The following is a 17,274-nucleotide window of genomic DNA, read 5'->3' as shown; positions in this document are numbered from 1 at the left end:
CATCATTCGATTCCAGCATTTGGCGTACTTGCATAGTCAAATTAAGCTCGCACTACACAATATCAATAGTTGATTGTTTATCCAAACTAATAAACTCTTAATAATAGACTGCGCTGCAGGGTTTGATCAAATATTGAATGGAATCGTGTTTCAGGAACTTTCAGGAATGTTGGTTAATTTAGGTAGAATTTACAGCTCAGATTCAGATCTCTGACCTATGTCAATAAGTACCATTCCACGACAGTAAGCAATAGTGATCGTAACTACCATTTTTTAATATTTAATGTCAATGGAATAAACTAGAAACATGTAAAAAGAAGACACATTTTACTACAAATGCGTACAAATATTCCCCACAAACGCTATAATAGTCAAGTGGCAGTGGTAGAGGTCACCATCCCGAAGCTAAGAATGTTTCTTTCGAGCTTGAGTGTCTTCAACCTGTGACTGAAATATTTGTCAAATCGCCGCGACAAAAGAATTATAGTATACCTTAGTGCGAACGTCGTATTTCAAAAGGGAATACGTAATATATTCCTTTTTCAAAATAATTGTAATAGGCACCTAGTTTTTGTCTCAAGTCCAATATAATAAAAAATCTACTTTGTTCTTCTCTACATGAGTCCTAATGAATGACCATTTCAATTTAGACATGCCATTCAGATTGTGACGTCACGTAGATATTTGATAAGGCATTGAATGTATAAAAGATTTCATATTTTAATATCTCTAGCTGTCTTTTATAAGTAATTACTCTCGTCCTCGATAAGTGCCCTTGTATTTGTTCAGCGGCGGGTGAAAAGGTCACCGACGAATGAAAACTGTCATATTGTTTCTTAGAATGTCTATTTTTAACTTTATGAATATGGGGATAAGATTTATTTAAGGTTGCTCATTTAGTGTAGTCGAGAATTTGATAACTGGACTGTAAGCTATGTACAACTTAAATGGTACAACGGTTGACTAGTGCTTATTTTTCGGGATCGATCGACTTGTGACCCGTCAGCGCCGAAACTTCATGATAAGGGTTCGTTTGAAACTAGTCCGGCGATCCTGACAAATATAGGAAACCCACGCATGTAAATTAAATATGGTGTAAGGATAATGTATGTATCGTTACATACACACAAACAAGATCATTGATAACATTACTTTTCTTTTTACTGGATAGTCGTGTTTAATAATATACTTATAACAGTAGCACTTCAAGGCGATCAACTGAGAGTCAGACTCGCGTAACAGAAACAGTAAATATTAAAAAGAAAGAACAAAAAAAGTATTGGCCACTTATCAAATTTATGACTGTAGACTGTAGTATGACTGTAGTAGGTTAAGGTTTAGTCAGTAAGAGTCTGACACTACCCACTTCCTCCCCCGAGGAGGTGGGTGTCCATGAGGAATCCCCCGCCTAACCAAAAAAAAGGTGCTTAACCTCGATTTATTTATATAACCAGTATAACGACAACACAAAAACATGATCTCCGAAAATGCCAACTTTGTAGCTATCACTGTTACTGAGATCTAGCCTAACAACTGACGGACAGACAGTGGAGTGTCAGAATTAGGGTTCCGTTTTAACCTGTTGGATACAAACCCTAAAAAACATTTAATTGATCATAGCTAATTCTCTATCCATTTCATCAAACGAAACTAAAATTAACCGCAAATAATCTCGTCTCGATATCTCTCACCTATATTTAAGCTCTTCTCGCGTAATTAATGCAGCGTGCGTCTTTAATAAGAGGGTCTCACAACTTTGCCAGACGGTGAAGGAATCGGATAAATAACAAAACTATATTTATATAGAAGGTCATACTTATGTTTGCTGTAAGACCTTGTATGAAGTTTCAATGGTATGAGTTATCATTCAGAATGTGTTAAATGTTACAAAAACATTGGGAGTTGTTTGAGCTTGAATTAATGCTCTTTATAGTTAGCCTTGCTTGTCTTTCAAAATTTTGAGTTTAATAGTGAATCTATTAAATTTCATCTTGGTTTTCAGTGATGGTTAGTACTTAAAGTTATAAGAGTACTTGTAACTTTACAAAATAACATTCGAACTATTCCTGAGTTGGAATCGAATCTGTATCGTGCTTACGACTATAATACTCGATACCATAACATGACCACAATAGACAAAAAAAATGTTTTAAATTACACCTTTAAGTGACAAAATATATTCAGAATATTTTGAACTAAATTTTCAATGAACATTACGGAAAAGTAAAACTACCATCTTGACAAAGGAAACCATGTTACGGCAACACAATTTTTGATTCATTCAATTGTGTAAAAATGCTTTTATACAAAATTGTCTTAGAAAGGAAGATCGTGCGTGAATACTTCAAACAACGTCAAATAATTTGTGTGACACCGTGTATTACTGCGGAATCGAATGTGGATCCAAGCCACCTATTTAAGTAATACTAGCTATTGTACGCGGGTGCGCCCGCTACAAATGGAAAATGATCCGGAAACAGAAAATCGGGACAAAACTTATCCTATGTGTTAATCCTGGTCATAAACTATCTGTGTGCCAAGATTCATCTAAATCCGTTCAGTGGTTTTTGCGTGAAAGAGGAACAAAAATCTAATAATCCGTACATTCATACATACAAACTTTTGAATTTATAATATTAGAAAGATTATTGAGTGGCGGAAGCAAGATAGCATATTACACGGTGTAAAGTGGCATCTCTCTCTTTCAGTTGCTATAACATTACTTTAAGAGAGTTGTAAGCTCTCAGGTTTTATTACGAGTGTGGATTTGGTGTCTACCTATACATTGATATAAACATAATCGTATATCGATGAAAGGATTTGTCGTGAACTCGTTCCCTATTATTTTATGAAATTGATTTGTATGATCATGTTTGTATTTCATTGAAACATTTTTCCCTTTCTGTTTATTTTTAATGATTTGTTATTCTTTAATACAACTCTATTAAGGGATGTATTTTTGTGTCGTTTGGATTTCACAAACATTTAAGTCATATTCAGTGGGTAACGCAGATGCTTGTCCTTCGCGGTAATCGAACCTGCGACACATCATGCGGCGTGACTTTTCAAATAGCATTCATACACACATTCTTTGAGTAAACCTATCAAATGACATTTGTAAGCAAAATACTATTTTCTTCTATACACATTACAAATCGCTCTAATGTAAATTCAAGGCGCTTGATTCCATCCCAGGCAACTGCTCCATTTATAAAGAAGTTATTAACAGTTTCATGAAAGTAATAAATGCTTTATTTCCATATCACTAATTCTAGACGTCTGCAGGTTTTTGTTAAGAAAATTAATTAAAAGTTTATTAGAAATATTCTGAGGAAAACTTATTATTATCATGCGCGCACGAGATGCCGGCGAGTCATATTTTATATTAACGTCAAGAAAATTATAAATATGATGTTACTTACAAGAAGGAAATTCCTTAATTCTTAGTTGTTCTCTCTTGAGAAATAGCGGGTTCCGTCGCATGCATACATGACACCAGACGATTTATATCGTATCAAGTATGTGTATAGCACGGAAACAGAAATAATTTTGTAGATCTTTGAATAAATAAGAATACTTTCGTAAATATTAAATAAATTATTTAGCTTTTTATCAGGAGCGTTAAAAGATTTAAAAAACATTAAAAAAAAAGTTTATATGCAAGTCGGACCTGCGAAACTGTGGGTTTCGTACAAAATAGGCTAAAGATAAAGGTGTATGACAAATACATTTGTGGTTACTCTAAAATTTCTTTTTCACCTACTTAACCTGGTCACGCACGGCTGGACAGCAGAGCCTTAGTACCCTTTGTGTACGGACCCTTAACAACTAAGAGGCTCGTTTAGAAGCGATGCCGTTAAAAATTAAGTTTTGAAGCATCCGAAGTAATGACGAGGGTACGATACTTAAAGACAGAAAACTTTTTATAAACTAAGCTTGATAAAAAAACTTAGTACACTATTTAAATGGGATTGAAACAAAATTTTAAATAGAAACAAGAATTTCGAGAACTCTTTTTTTTAATAGCACCCTCTCATTTAGTGACAAAAGTAGCAACTGGTAATAAGTGTTTGTGCAAGTGTCACTTGACTTCTATTCAAGACATTTCTATAGAGAACCTAGACAACACAAAAAGCTGGATCTGGTTCTGATTATTTAATGACACACTTAGTCCGAGTGTACTTAGTGAGCGTCCAATTCAATGTGAGACGTAAGTGGAGTGTTTTTGAGTTCTCTTTTATTTATTCTGGCTGAAAAGTCTTTTTCTTGTAAGTATACCTAATTTTTTTACTTTTTTTTATTAAATAAATCATCAAATGACTTCTGTTGCTTTGGGTTTAATGACTAAAACCCATCCATGTTCGTTCCTTTGCCCTTCTTTACTTGGGCTGCGGTAACTCTTTCGGACAATTTCGCTGGCCCAGCAGGCATCAGCCCTAATGGACTTCACAGAGCTTGATGACAACTCTTTCGAGTCAAGGGTGGAACGAGAATGGAACGAAACAGGCCTGTTTCTCTGCACATCTATATCTGTTGGTAGAGTCATCACGTGGCTCCCGACGCCCAGACCGTCTCCCGCGGCGTTTTACATCTCGCACGAACATAAAGCTGCATTCTGTTAGACCTGGCTACGCTGATTAATGGATAAGATATCTAATAAAAAGTTTTTATTCAGATTCATGTCTCTTGCCTGTCTATAATCAAATCATGCAAATTATAAGTATTTGATCCATTTTCTAAAATTAAGCTAAAATTTTGACAATGTGTATTGAATGATAATTCAATATTATGTTTATTTATTTATTTATTTATTGATAAGGCAAACCAACGACATATTTACAATTACGATTTGTAACATTATTTCCATAATTTATGTTCAATGTAAATACGTCACTTACAGGTATGCACACCATTTACAGTATACTACTTACAAACATGCTACAAGTGACAAAATTAAGCTAGCTTCATACAGTTACATAGAAATAATATAAAAAATAAGTAATTATAACACAATTAAGATTATCATTATTAACTTAAAATTAGTAAAGATTAATCAAAATTAAAATAACTAAAAATAAAATTGCTCCATATAAATTTAAAAGTAGAGTAAGGCAGCCGATCACAGAGTAATATTTAAATTCGAGATTTTAGCTTTAAATTGCGACATTGGGAGGAAAAATATGTCGATATCGCTGTTGTCTGAGGAAGCCCTGTTATACAGGGACATCATTCTGTTTAGTGGTGCGTGTTGACCTAGATTTGTTCGACTAAATTTTGGTGCAAATGTTCTAGTGGTACGGGCGCGGCGGTGCACATGTCGAGGAACGTCGACATTAACTCTCTGGAGGATGTCAGGGGTGGACGATATACAATTTACAATTTTATAAAGAAATGAGAGGTCATGCAATGCTCTTCGTTTTTTTAGCGATTCTAATTCAAAGAAACTGAGCCGTTGTATGTAGTCAGCTCTATAAGGACATTCCTGGTCTTTAAACCTCAGTAATCTTGTGAACTTTTTTTGGACGCGCTCTATCCTGTCTATGTGCACAGCGTATGTGGGGTTCCAGACAGGAGAAGCATATTCCACGACACTGCGCTCAAACGCATTGTAGAGTATTTTTAATGACGACGTGATCCTAAACTCTTTGCCGATTCTTTTGATAAACCCAACCATCTTCATTGCCTTTTTTATAACATTGTTGATATGCGTTGTAATGTTATGACAAAGAGGTAATATATTATGATGCTGGAGGCGGAAGGTGGCCATAGGGCCTCCACTAAAAACACCATCGGATTTAGTTTATTTTTAATTGTCTTTCGGGTATTTTAATTAAAAAGCTTATTTTGAAAACTACGTTACGGCTTGGCGAGCCTTTAGAAATAAAATCCTTGATCAAAGATCATTCCTTCTTTATATTGCAAGATTTAGTTTCACCAGCAATGGGATATTTATAGACGTTTTTCTCGGGCCATGTTGGTAACAAAAACACTCCGACGAAACCAATCTTAATCTCAACGGTATTCAAACCAATACATTTTCATACAAGGCACATTCACGAGCCCGTTCTGAACGCACTAAAGGTATCTTATCTACTTCATAAAGGAAGAAAAGAACGTACATTACCAATTCATGTTCCTTGAAATGGAAACCGAAAGGATCAGCGTTAGAGATACGAATTGGAACATTGTAAAATGTTTTATACGACTTTTGTACTGGATGTTACGGAAATATTAATCTGAAGGATGTTCTGAATCTCGTTTTATTAATAAATGCTCCCCGTTGAGCTCAAACGACAATTCGAATGTTATGTTTTTAATTTTGGTAATGCACGTTTTTTTTTTATATGAATTGTGTGGATTTCTTACTGGCTGGAATAAAAATATATTTAGACATTTGTGACACGTGTAACGTTTTTATAAAGAAGATGTTTTGTATGCTGCCAATATTTAGAACGCGGAAATTTAGAGGATGTTTGAATGTTTCCTCTTTCACGCTAAAACTGCTGAATGTATTTTGATAATTTTTTGCACTGGAATAGCCTAAAAAACTTATTTTTCATAGTGATAATTTATTTAAAAAAAAATTATCGTTCATCACATTAGGTACTTAAACAAAACCCCAATAACTTCTACCATTCACTGATAAAAAGTCAATTACCTCATTACAATAGCAGTTAAATAAAATAAATGCTTTCAAAATGTAGATCCTTTGTCGCGATTACACAAACGAAAACGCAGTTACCGTCTTACTTGCAAAGTTTAACTACTGAATTGCCGATAACTATTAACTAATGCGCCTGGGAGTAAGGCAAAGAACCGATTCAGAGTCTAAACCCAATTATTCCGTTCTATCTTATTAAACTTTTAGATTTGATCGTGTTTTATTGTTCATCTTGTATCCATTTAGGAGTTCGCTTCGATTTGAATTTGTATTAAAGTAGTCGTATTGTATGAAAAGTGTAAGTAAATTGAAGTTTATAGAGTAAGATGTACGTATTTTCCCGGGTTTTAATACACACACTTTTCTTGTTTGTTTGTCGTTTCGTTGGATTTTTGCAATTCAACTTTTAGACATTTCCTGATATGCTAGGCTGAAATTTTTAGGGTAACTTCAAACCCGATTACAATGCAATTTACAACTATAAGAACGGCTGAGCCGATATTGATAAAATTTGAATGGAGTGATATTTAAAAACATAAGGATTTTAGATTTTTTTATAGTATCTTTCGTGAAGATCATTCACAGTGCGTGAGAACGAAACTAGTCGGGCAATCCTGATAAATACGCGTGGATAAACTGTTGCGTCCTTCAATAGGATGAAAGTCGGTGGAGAAAAGAAGTAATAATAGCATGAAGGTAGAAAAATAATAATTAACAATCTAATCACCTAAACAACCAAGATTAGGATTAGCAAATTAAAGCTCTGGCACGTTTCATGAGACACAGTTTATCAAAAGACGATCAGACAGCGTAGCCTCACCCTAAAATTACTTTTCAAAAGAGAAATCCAACTGCAGAAAAGGGCAATGACGTAAAACATGAACTGAATTGCTTGTACAACCACTCAAAGCACCGTGCAGTGTATCTTGCTTTCATTAGACTGTAAATACGGCCAATTAGTATTCATCTCACAGTTGCAATGGGAATATTCAAAGCTATACAGCTTTAATAGTTATATGTATATGGACTTATATAGTTACCTCTATTCGTAACTTCAAGTGATTATTCATTTGAGGTTACTTGAAGACGTTGGTGTTTGTTTTTAGAATATAATTGTGGAGTCTTGTAACAGGAGCTATTAATGTTTGCTTTTGAAAGTGCCTGGAAAGGCAAGGAGGTGCACTATCATTATCATGCACTTAAGTAATATTATTGCAGTTATAAAAGAGTGACAGCGCTCTACACGGTGTAGATTGGCATCCCTTTTCCACAAATTTACTGAAATCACTACAATTATTTATTATTTGTATCTCATTATTTCTACGGGATAATATTATAGAAAGACCCGGTCTTTTTTAAAAGGCGTTCACAGGGAACGTAGGTCCAACATGCAAAGGTCTTGTTGAAAACTTTCATCTAAAATGTGATGAGATATCTACCAGGGGCAATCCACCCCTACTCTGTAAAAGGACAGGCATAAGCGGCCGAAGACATTTTTTTACACCTGTGATAGATTCTTTTCTATTAATTTGTTAAGCTATAGCTTTTAGCTGAAAAGCAAAAACGGTAGCTCATTAATCTTCTGCTGTTAAACAAAATATTTATTTATTACTCTCTCTGAGACTGTCAACTATTATTTTTAAAAGAGTTTTGAAATTGGCTTTTTTGTTAAATTCAAATTTGCATATAGATAAGAACTCAATTGATTTATTTACTATGATATCATTAATAGAATATTCAAATAAATAATTAACAATTAACAGAATAATTTTGTGTTTTTGATTCATAATAGCTGAGTAATTATCATACAAAGGATGACGCTTAATAATACACGCGTAATACATTGTATACGTCTTTATATATCTAAAGAGTTATTTGGTTTTCATTTGATAGTATCAATTATTCTCTATAAATATATATATCTACTAGCTGTAAAGTAAAAAAAAAGCAACACACGCTTTCTGTGTCGCACTTTTAAAAAAGGTAAACCTAAAATTACTAAGGCACCGCTGTCTATCAGTCAGTCCCTTTGACTGTGACTAAGCTATAGCTCATGAACCGTTATAGCCAGAACTTTGTAATTGTTACAGATGATTTCTTTCTGTTGATGCTATAGCAAAGGTTTTCATGACATATTTTGTTGGGCGCCAAACAGAAACCCTCCATTTATACCTACCTCACATAAACGATTTGTTTTATATATTTATATTTGCTGTAATTCCATGGTGTACAATAAAGAATATTCTAATCTAATCTATATAGAACTAGCTTTTCAGTCCAGTGGTTTCCAGGGATTCAGACAGACAGACAGAGTTACTTTCGCATTTATAATATTAGTAGAGATAAATATTTAATTTAAAATAGAAGAAAAAATCCGTTCGCTAAAAATTAAAAAATCCGTATATATTCAAAAATTTTGAGATTTTGACCCTTTGTCATCTGTTCGCGCTTATCAATTTCTGCGATTAGCGTAGTGTAGACTTATGCGATTTATATATTTTGTCTAAAAATGCGGCCGAAGTCGCGGGAACAACTAGTTAAATATGTAGTAATATTAAACGGCTTTCATCTCATGGAAATTATAAATTTAATATTTCAATGAAGATTGAGTTATCTAAATAATACTTAGTTTATGTTTGCTTGATTATTCAGATGTTATAACACTACGAAAATTGAGATACGTAAAATGTGTTTTTGATAACTTCTAATTTTAATAATGCCCTTGGCCTAGAGGTTCTATGCATCAGATTGGTTAGCAAATATTTATAGATTCGAACCAATTTATTATTCTTTCCCATAGAGGCTTTTCAAATCATCAACTCTATCGCATTGCTCTGCTGGATATAGGCCTCCTTCGAGTTGCGTCTTACACTTCTAGATTTGACTGGAACTCTGTGTGCTTTGGATAGGTAAGGGATGATTTCTATTTATTGCAATCGGTAAATGTCGACCCACAAGTGAGTAAGTGTGACGAATAATGCCTTATCAACGGGACGAGAACATTGCCCAAAAAGGGAATATTTATAGACAGGTATTGTTTACACATCGTATTTTGGCATAGTTTGACTGTTTTTACTGACAAGAAACTAAGCATTTTTTCCAAGAAAACAATTGATCATTTCAAACGAAAATATTTGGCTTCCCAAATCATTTTCGACTCGTTGATAATAATTTTATAATACAGTGTGAATAATCCTGTATTTTGCCGAATTCACAGGTTTTTGCTAGAAATGTTGTACAATATTCAATTTCGAGCAGTGTCGTAGTATTTTAATTCAAAAGGTTTTGTGTAAAAGAGCTTTTGAAACGTGAATATTTGTTCCATGAAAACAGGTAAAATCCTGAGTATTTTAACCATCATAAAGGTTTAAATTACTGCTCTATATTACGGCTCATTCCATTTTATACCGACATATCTGACAATACAGTCTATTTTAGACAGAAGAAAGGAGATTATTAGGTACAGTCCAACATACGTAAAGCCTTTTGCCAGCCTTTGTTAGATCCTCTTTATACCCTAACTTTACTCCCGTCTTTGTTTTCTTTTTAACTAGCAAAATCTGGATACGGACCTCAATTTCAAACGAAGGAGTTTTAATTAAAATTTGAAATGAAAAGAAAACTGGTTGAAACTTTTTGGTTACCGGAAGACTGGCTGGTAATGTTACTGAGATTGTGTATGAGTTATGATAAACGCGGCTTCATGGGAAGATTTTTTAGTTACAAAAACGTCATTATTGAACCGTTTGAAACGTTGAAACTATTAAGATGGGTAGTGAGTGGGAGTTTTTCGATGTAACTGTTAGCTACAACTATTGTCACGCAGTTACGCCACAAACGCCCACTTCTGAACTTTAAAGCACTTAATCTATTTTATTGTTCAGAAAAATGGGTATTTTGTTGTATTTTTATATTTGTTTCCTCACAACCTTTGACTGGATGAACCGATTTTTAAATTCTTGTTTTTATTTCAAGCTAAATAGCTTTCGTTTGGTACAACAGCAGTTCGTTTGAAGTCGGTTGTATATTTTTATTGTTAAAATAATTATAACAAAAGCTTTTTTTCCACTTCGTATGTGTGTTATATTTGGTAAAATCTTGCATGGTAATTAGGAACTAATTACAGTTGTAATAAATTTGATTATTAAGTAACTTCGTTGGGCAAAGATTATTTTATTAATAATAATATATGTATGTATGTGTACCATTAGACAATTTGACTCGCTGACAAAGTGATCACAAAGACGAGGAAAAATAACTTTTATGCTGACAAAACAGCTTCCCTTAGGTATTTAAAGTTATGTAAACGACCTTTTGTTTAATTGCCTCGTAAAATAACTCAGAGAATAAGGTCAGAGTCACATATGAAACCACCGTAAATAATATATGTTGAATGTGCGATTATCATAAAGGTTTATTTTGACAATATTGAGGTGACAGGGTACAGGGAGAGGGTAGATTAATTTCTGTATTTTATTCTTATTTCCATAAAGATAAGTTTTGCAGAAAAAAAATGCGTATTTTGCATTTGTTTTTTAGATTACGTGACTTTACGTTTAAATAATTGAGAATTAATATTTTTGTATAGTTTTTGACATTGTTAGTCAATGTAACATATTAAAACAACAAGGGGCTGCTGTATCCTCTGCGGGACTAGTCACGGGTTCGAACCCTGTGCGAGCATTTGTGTGATCCACGACTGCATGTCCTGAGTCTGGGCGTCTTTCACAAACATTTGGTACAGAATTAAATTCTTAAGAGCTTGAGTCATTTTTGTTAAAGAAAATAAAAATTAATTACATAAGAAATGACAATTCTCCGACGGGGTGCCAGTAGTAGCTTATAGAATCATTACAGAAATTATTACGTCAGAAACGTTACGAACAACGCGATAAAAGAAAAGCGCTGCCTTATCTATTTGTATATAAAATATGATAATACGAACAAGTCGTTTTTATTTAAGGGTGGTCTGATTTTTATTTGGTAAAAAATTATGTATCGGAAGTAGTTGGGATACAGGGAATTCTACTATCTAATGTTCGAATTAATAATTAAACTTGCGGTACTATGGCTTCCGAACGAGTAGGATAAAGATACACAAAAATATAAGAAAATGGTCAAATTTATGTCCGCACCAAAGTTTGCTTAACCTCGATTTTTAATTAGTTTTTGTTGTTATATTGCCTATAGATAAACAACACCTGTAATAAATAACTTCCCAGTCTCAGTCACAGGGTTCTGTGTTCACCCTTTTGGGTACGAAACCTTAATAATACGGAGGGAATAGAAACTCATTTTTAGAACTCGTTTAGAAAAGGACGTCTCTTATTTCATTTACATCTACGACAACGACGTTTTATAAAAGGATGTCGCTATTGAATTATATGAAAATTGTTGAAGCACTCTCTTTAGTTCTGGACGGTATTATTTCTTTTACGCTGTAAAATGCATTCAGCTCCAGGCTACTTTAGTCGTGTCACTTGTCTAGTGAAGTAGGAAACACGCCCGAAGCAAAGCCACTGTAGACCACTTCAGGCAAAAAATATAGTGAAAAACACGACTGAGAACCTAGTTTCTGCTGAATCTAGATTTCTAGATTTTATAACAAAGCAAGATGAGATATCTTGTTCATATTTGCAAAGTAGTTCAAATCATTGAGTTTATATGTTACGTTGATCGTTATCATCATAGTATGTCATTCGTCAGAATGATTATGGAAATTGTTGAACTTAAACGTAACAATGAAACCTTATTACTAAGGGTTCGTTGCCTGTCTATTCGTGAGTCACCAGGTAATATCTCATAAATCGTGATAGGTAGACAGTTGAACCTGAAGACATATGATGTTTTCCTTTTCGCTCGCTATTAGAACAAGTAATATTAGTAAGCAACAGTTGTTGCAGTCATAAAAGCGTTGGTGAGCGTCAAATAAACATTGAACGATTGGTTTATCTGTTACCTACATATTTGTAAGGAACATTAAGTGTCACATCCACATGTCCAACTCGCATTTATGAGTTTGCATAGAAAAAATAAGATAAGACATTTGTAATTTTCCCAGCAATGAGACATTTATAAGCAGGTGTTGTTACCCATTAATTGTGGTTTCTATTACATTTTCTCTACTCATATTTTTCTACAACACATTCTGCTGACATGTCATATCACACAATTTATCTCAAGAAAAGACTGCCACATGTCCCTATCTGGAAATGTTTTATGAGTTCCAATTAATATTTTATTCCTTTTGACGTTTCTTTAAGATGCCATTTATATTCTTAATATCACAGCTTTCAAAAGCTTTTAATCATGAGCAAAAGATGACCTCATTTAAATAAAATAAAATTCAACTTAATTCGTCCAAATTAGACTAATTATTCTAAGCAGTTACTAAGAATAACATTCAAAAGATTTACTAATCTTATTTACAACATTAATAAGAAAATAAAATTTGTAAGGAAACGGGGCGAAATGGAAAATGTTTTCTGTAACAAAGTCTGTAGAGTAGAGTCGGGCAAATTGGACATTATGTGATTTGGATTCGTTACTGCGGGGCTGTTTGCGAATCAAGCATTGTGAAAAAGTTTTTATCTTTTGGAAAACAAAGTTCGATTTCAACAGAGTGATAGGTCGGTCTAAACAACAATCGTCCTAATGATGGTAATTGTTTTTGGGCTAGCGATGTTTAACGAAGAAACTATTTATTTTTTGTTTAATGATCAACTGTTTGTGATCATTGTTTTGCTATAAAATTATTTCTTGGGAATAACTAGTGAAGAAAAAACATTACATACCATTAAAAAAGCCCAGTGTTATGAAAAATTGATGTTGTCCAATCCTTAGGCCTACCCAATATCATCATCATCGGCCTAGCCTTTTCCCAACTATGTTGGGGTCGGCTACCAGTCCAACCGGTTTCAGCTGAGTACGTGTGTTTTACAAGGAGCGACTGCCTATCTGACCTCCTCAACCCAGTTACCTGGGCAACACGACACCCCTTGGTTAGGCTGTCCTGTCAGACTTTTTCAAGCTTCTGACTACCTGTAACGACTGTCAAAGATGTAGGAATAACAGCCGGGACCCACAATTTAATGTGCCTTCCGAAACACGGAGGAACTCGCTATGACAAAGATGGTCACCCATCTACGGACCAACTGCGTCAAGCATAGCTTGACCTGTGATCGAATCACTTATGCGGTTATAGCACAGCCACGAGCTCCTCAATAAGTACACAAAATTTAACGACAATCGGTTGAGCCATTTCGGAGGAGTTCAATTAAGTAGAACGTGACACGATTACGTAGTGATTACGTATTCTTTTGTTAAGAGTCCTAATAATCGCCTTGACAGCGTTCGATTTCAGAGAAAAATATCAATCTCAATAAATATTAACATTAAAAAACGACACATAGTATCGACATCATTATAGTATTCTGCGAAAGTATTAAATAAGCAAATAAACCAGTTTAACGAAGTCTGAACGTGAGTTACGTGACACTAACAGCTGCTGAACGTAAGAAAAAACTTTGTTCTAAACCCATTTGTGTTTTGAGAAGTTTTATAAATAAAATAGGTGAAGTTGAAAATACAATGGACGTTGAAAATGTATTCTTATGAAGGACCTTGTTCCAAAATATATTTATGTGTATAATATTGCCCTTTTCTCCTCCTTTGGGATGTACCTTTTGAGTTTTGACTTATAAGTTGTTAGGATACAATACGTTGTGTTTTGTGATTATTTTCTATTGTTACTTGTTTCGGATAAGATTTTTATATATAAGATTTGCATTTCTAAATTTTATTTGTCTTGTTATTTGAACTTAGTAGTATTTATTTATTGAAAAACATTTTCTAACATTAATTACGTACATATACATATGTGGAGAGTAATTTAATTTCCAAGACCTAAATCCAAAAACAATTTATTTCACAATTTTTATTTTCAATAAGCAATCTACGAGGATTTTCAAAACAGACTGTGATGATAATAGTAGAAAATTAAGAATATTTTATCTAAACGAAAAGCGTTTTAACGCTTTGTAAAAGGTTCTTACTAACAAGACAAAAGAAAGAAACATTAATTTCATTGTATACACTTGAATCGTTTTATACAATGGATCACGCACTTTTAAGTCTTTGCTGAGTTTTAGTAAAAAATAATTAACAAAAGAAATCCTCACCTAGCAATATAAACTTGAATAACAACTGACCTTGTATACATGAGCAAGACGAGGACATTACCGAAGATGCCGACACTGGTGATGAGGACATACGTGCTGCCAAACGTGTACTGCACGCGCGCGTCCGGCGGCGGGAACTGCAGCCAGTGCCGGTTAATGAGCAGCAGGTAGTCGTCCGAGAACAACCCGTACCGACGCCACTTGCTCACTGGCCATCGCTCCAGAAACCGAGCTATCACACCCAACGAACTCTCAGTACCACTCAACTCAGTAGCCTTCACATCTAAACTCCCCTCACTCTGATATGTCTCCAATTCAAGCCCATCAGTCACTCTCAATTTATCACCCTCGTCGTCAAAATCCGATCTAAAATAATCCGAGGACCTCCGTCTACGTTTCCACTGTTTTAAATTATCTAAACAACGCCACAGGAAATCGTGTTGACACTTAAACGATTTTACCGCCACTGCTCTCAATAATTTGCTTTTATGTTTATTTTTAACACTTTCCACATCAAGGAATGCATTGTTGCTTATTCCCGGCCCCGATTCCACGTTCAAACAGTAAACTATATTCGAAACCGCGACCAGAGTTAAAATGAGAATATTAAACATAAGTAATCTTAAAGTTTCGCGGAACAGTTTTCGGGAGTCTATAAATTAACAGGACACAACCGCTCACGATGGTTTCCGAGACAAAATGTTGCTAGTGCTCCACAGAGTAGAGAAATGTGTGCGAAGGATGCGGCACTTTTACTGTGCACAGCTAATCTCGGAACTTTCTTAGTACGGAAATATTGTGAGTACTGTATCCAGCGAAAATAGTAGATGTTGTGTACCTACGGCTATATTTAGATGGACGAAATTGGCAAAGAGACACGTCAATGTGGGGTAAACTCAGCTCTCACATGTTTTATTACTTCTTGTCACAAACGACGTCTCGACATGGATGTATTTCACATTGCTTTCTCCGAAGATATTTATATTAACTTTGACTTTTTATATTATTACATAAATAGGGCAATATTAACAATTATTTTTTAATAGGTATTCAGAGATTTTACGAAACACTTTCTTTGTTATTAATATAAAGTATTTAATCTAAATTGTTTTTCAAGTGGAAGTAATTAAAAATATAACATAGTTTAATTACTTTGTAGGTACGAATATTAATCAAGAAATTCTCGACGTTTCTCTTCGCACCAATTTCGTTTCTTTAGACAGTCAAAACGGCTCTTTGTAATTTTAGATGGTAAAATCAATCGACCGAGTTTGATCATTTGAACGATATTAATATCGCAACTCTGTTAAACAGTGCCACGGATCAATATTTTAAAGGGAATTTTATACCTGATTTGGAAACGAAATAGTCAAAGGAATTAATTTATATTTAGAAAATTTGTTATTATTTAACACATACTGTCTTTTTTCCCATCTTAACGAATGACGTCCGTATTCTACTATAGCTACACTAGACCACTCACAACGAGATCTATTTCATATTGTACACTAGAGTTTTAATAGGCGATATAAGTGTAATAAACGCACTTGTAAGGGTTACGTCATGGGGATTGCATGGTATTTGTAGACTTCATAAAAGTAAATTGAGATCATCTATGGCAATTGCGTAATTGGCAGACATCTTCACCATTGTTAACTATAGCCAAGATATCTCGTTCAAAAATCGGAATAAGACACGTTACGTACCATCCGCGATATTTAACTCACTGTCTAAGATTGTACATTTATTTTAAAGTTTCAAAAAGTATTGCCGTTATCTTAATCACATAAATATGAAGTTCTTACCTCAGATACATGAGCAGAACAATAACATTGCCCCAACAGCCGAGCGTCGTAAACAACATATAGAAGCCACCCAAAGTTTTCTGCAACGATTCACTCGGAGGCGGGAATTGTAGCCAGTGTTCGTTGATCAAATCTATATAGTCGTCAAAGAAAAACCCGTACTCTCTCCATTGTGATACGGGCCAAATTCGCTTGAAGTTCTCAACTAATAAAGCGTGCTTGTTCACAGCCGAAGTGTTAGGAGAATTGGTGAGGTTTGACTCGAGTTGTACTGCTATCCTATATGCAGTTTCTGCTCTCGTTTCGTTCGGAGAACGGCTCATCCTATTCAAATGCATCTGTTGGACTTTTTCAGTTTCTAAATAAATAATGTTTAAGACATCTTCCGAACAAATTTTCTCGAACTTTTTATTTAGTTTCGCATTCTCTATTCTGCTATCGCTATAGCATATTATTGCCACACAAAGTAATGCCACAACCGAATTTAATTTCATTTCCGTTGTATATTGTGATCGCGACGTGTCGTTCGTATGAAATGCGATGGTTTACAAAGAGCACCAGGTCTATTTGTGTCGTCGGTGACTTAAAGACACTGAATGCTTAACCTTTCCCGTGGGACTACAGTAAT

General features: G+C 34.3%; 1 protein-coding gene across 1 annotated transcript in view; it reads right to left on the bottom strand.

The window, feature by feature from the left end:
• LOC113500589 (opsin, ultraviolet-sensitive-like) overlaps positions 1-16,678 on the bottom strand; it is a 31,206-nt gene extending 14,528 nt beyond the window's left edge. The window contains exon 1 of the mRNA XM_026881444.1: positions 16,647-16,678. Coding sequence (XP_026737245.1) covers positions 16,647-16,657 — 11 coding nt within the window. The 5' untranslated portion in view covers positions 16,658-16,678. The remainder of the gene's footprint in view (positions 1-16,646) is intronic.
• Positions 16,679-17,274: the final 596 nt, after the last annotated feature.

Source organism: Trichoplusia ni, chromosome 14 (genome assembly GCF_003590095.1).
Source record: "Trichoplusia ni isolate ovarian cell line Hi5 chromosome 14, tn1, whole genome shotgun sequence".
Taxonomy (NCBI): domain Eukaryota; kingdom Metazoa; phylum Arthropoda; class Insecta; order Lepidoptera; family Noctuidae; genus Trichoplusia; species Trichoplusia ni.
This window is presented reverse-complemented; position numbering and strand designations above follow the sequence as displayed.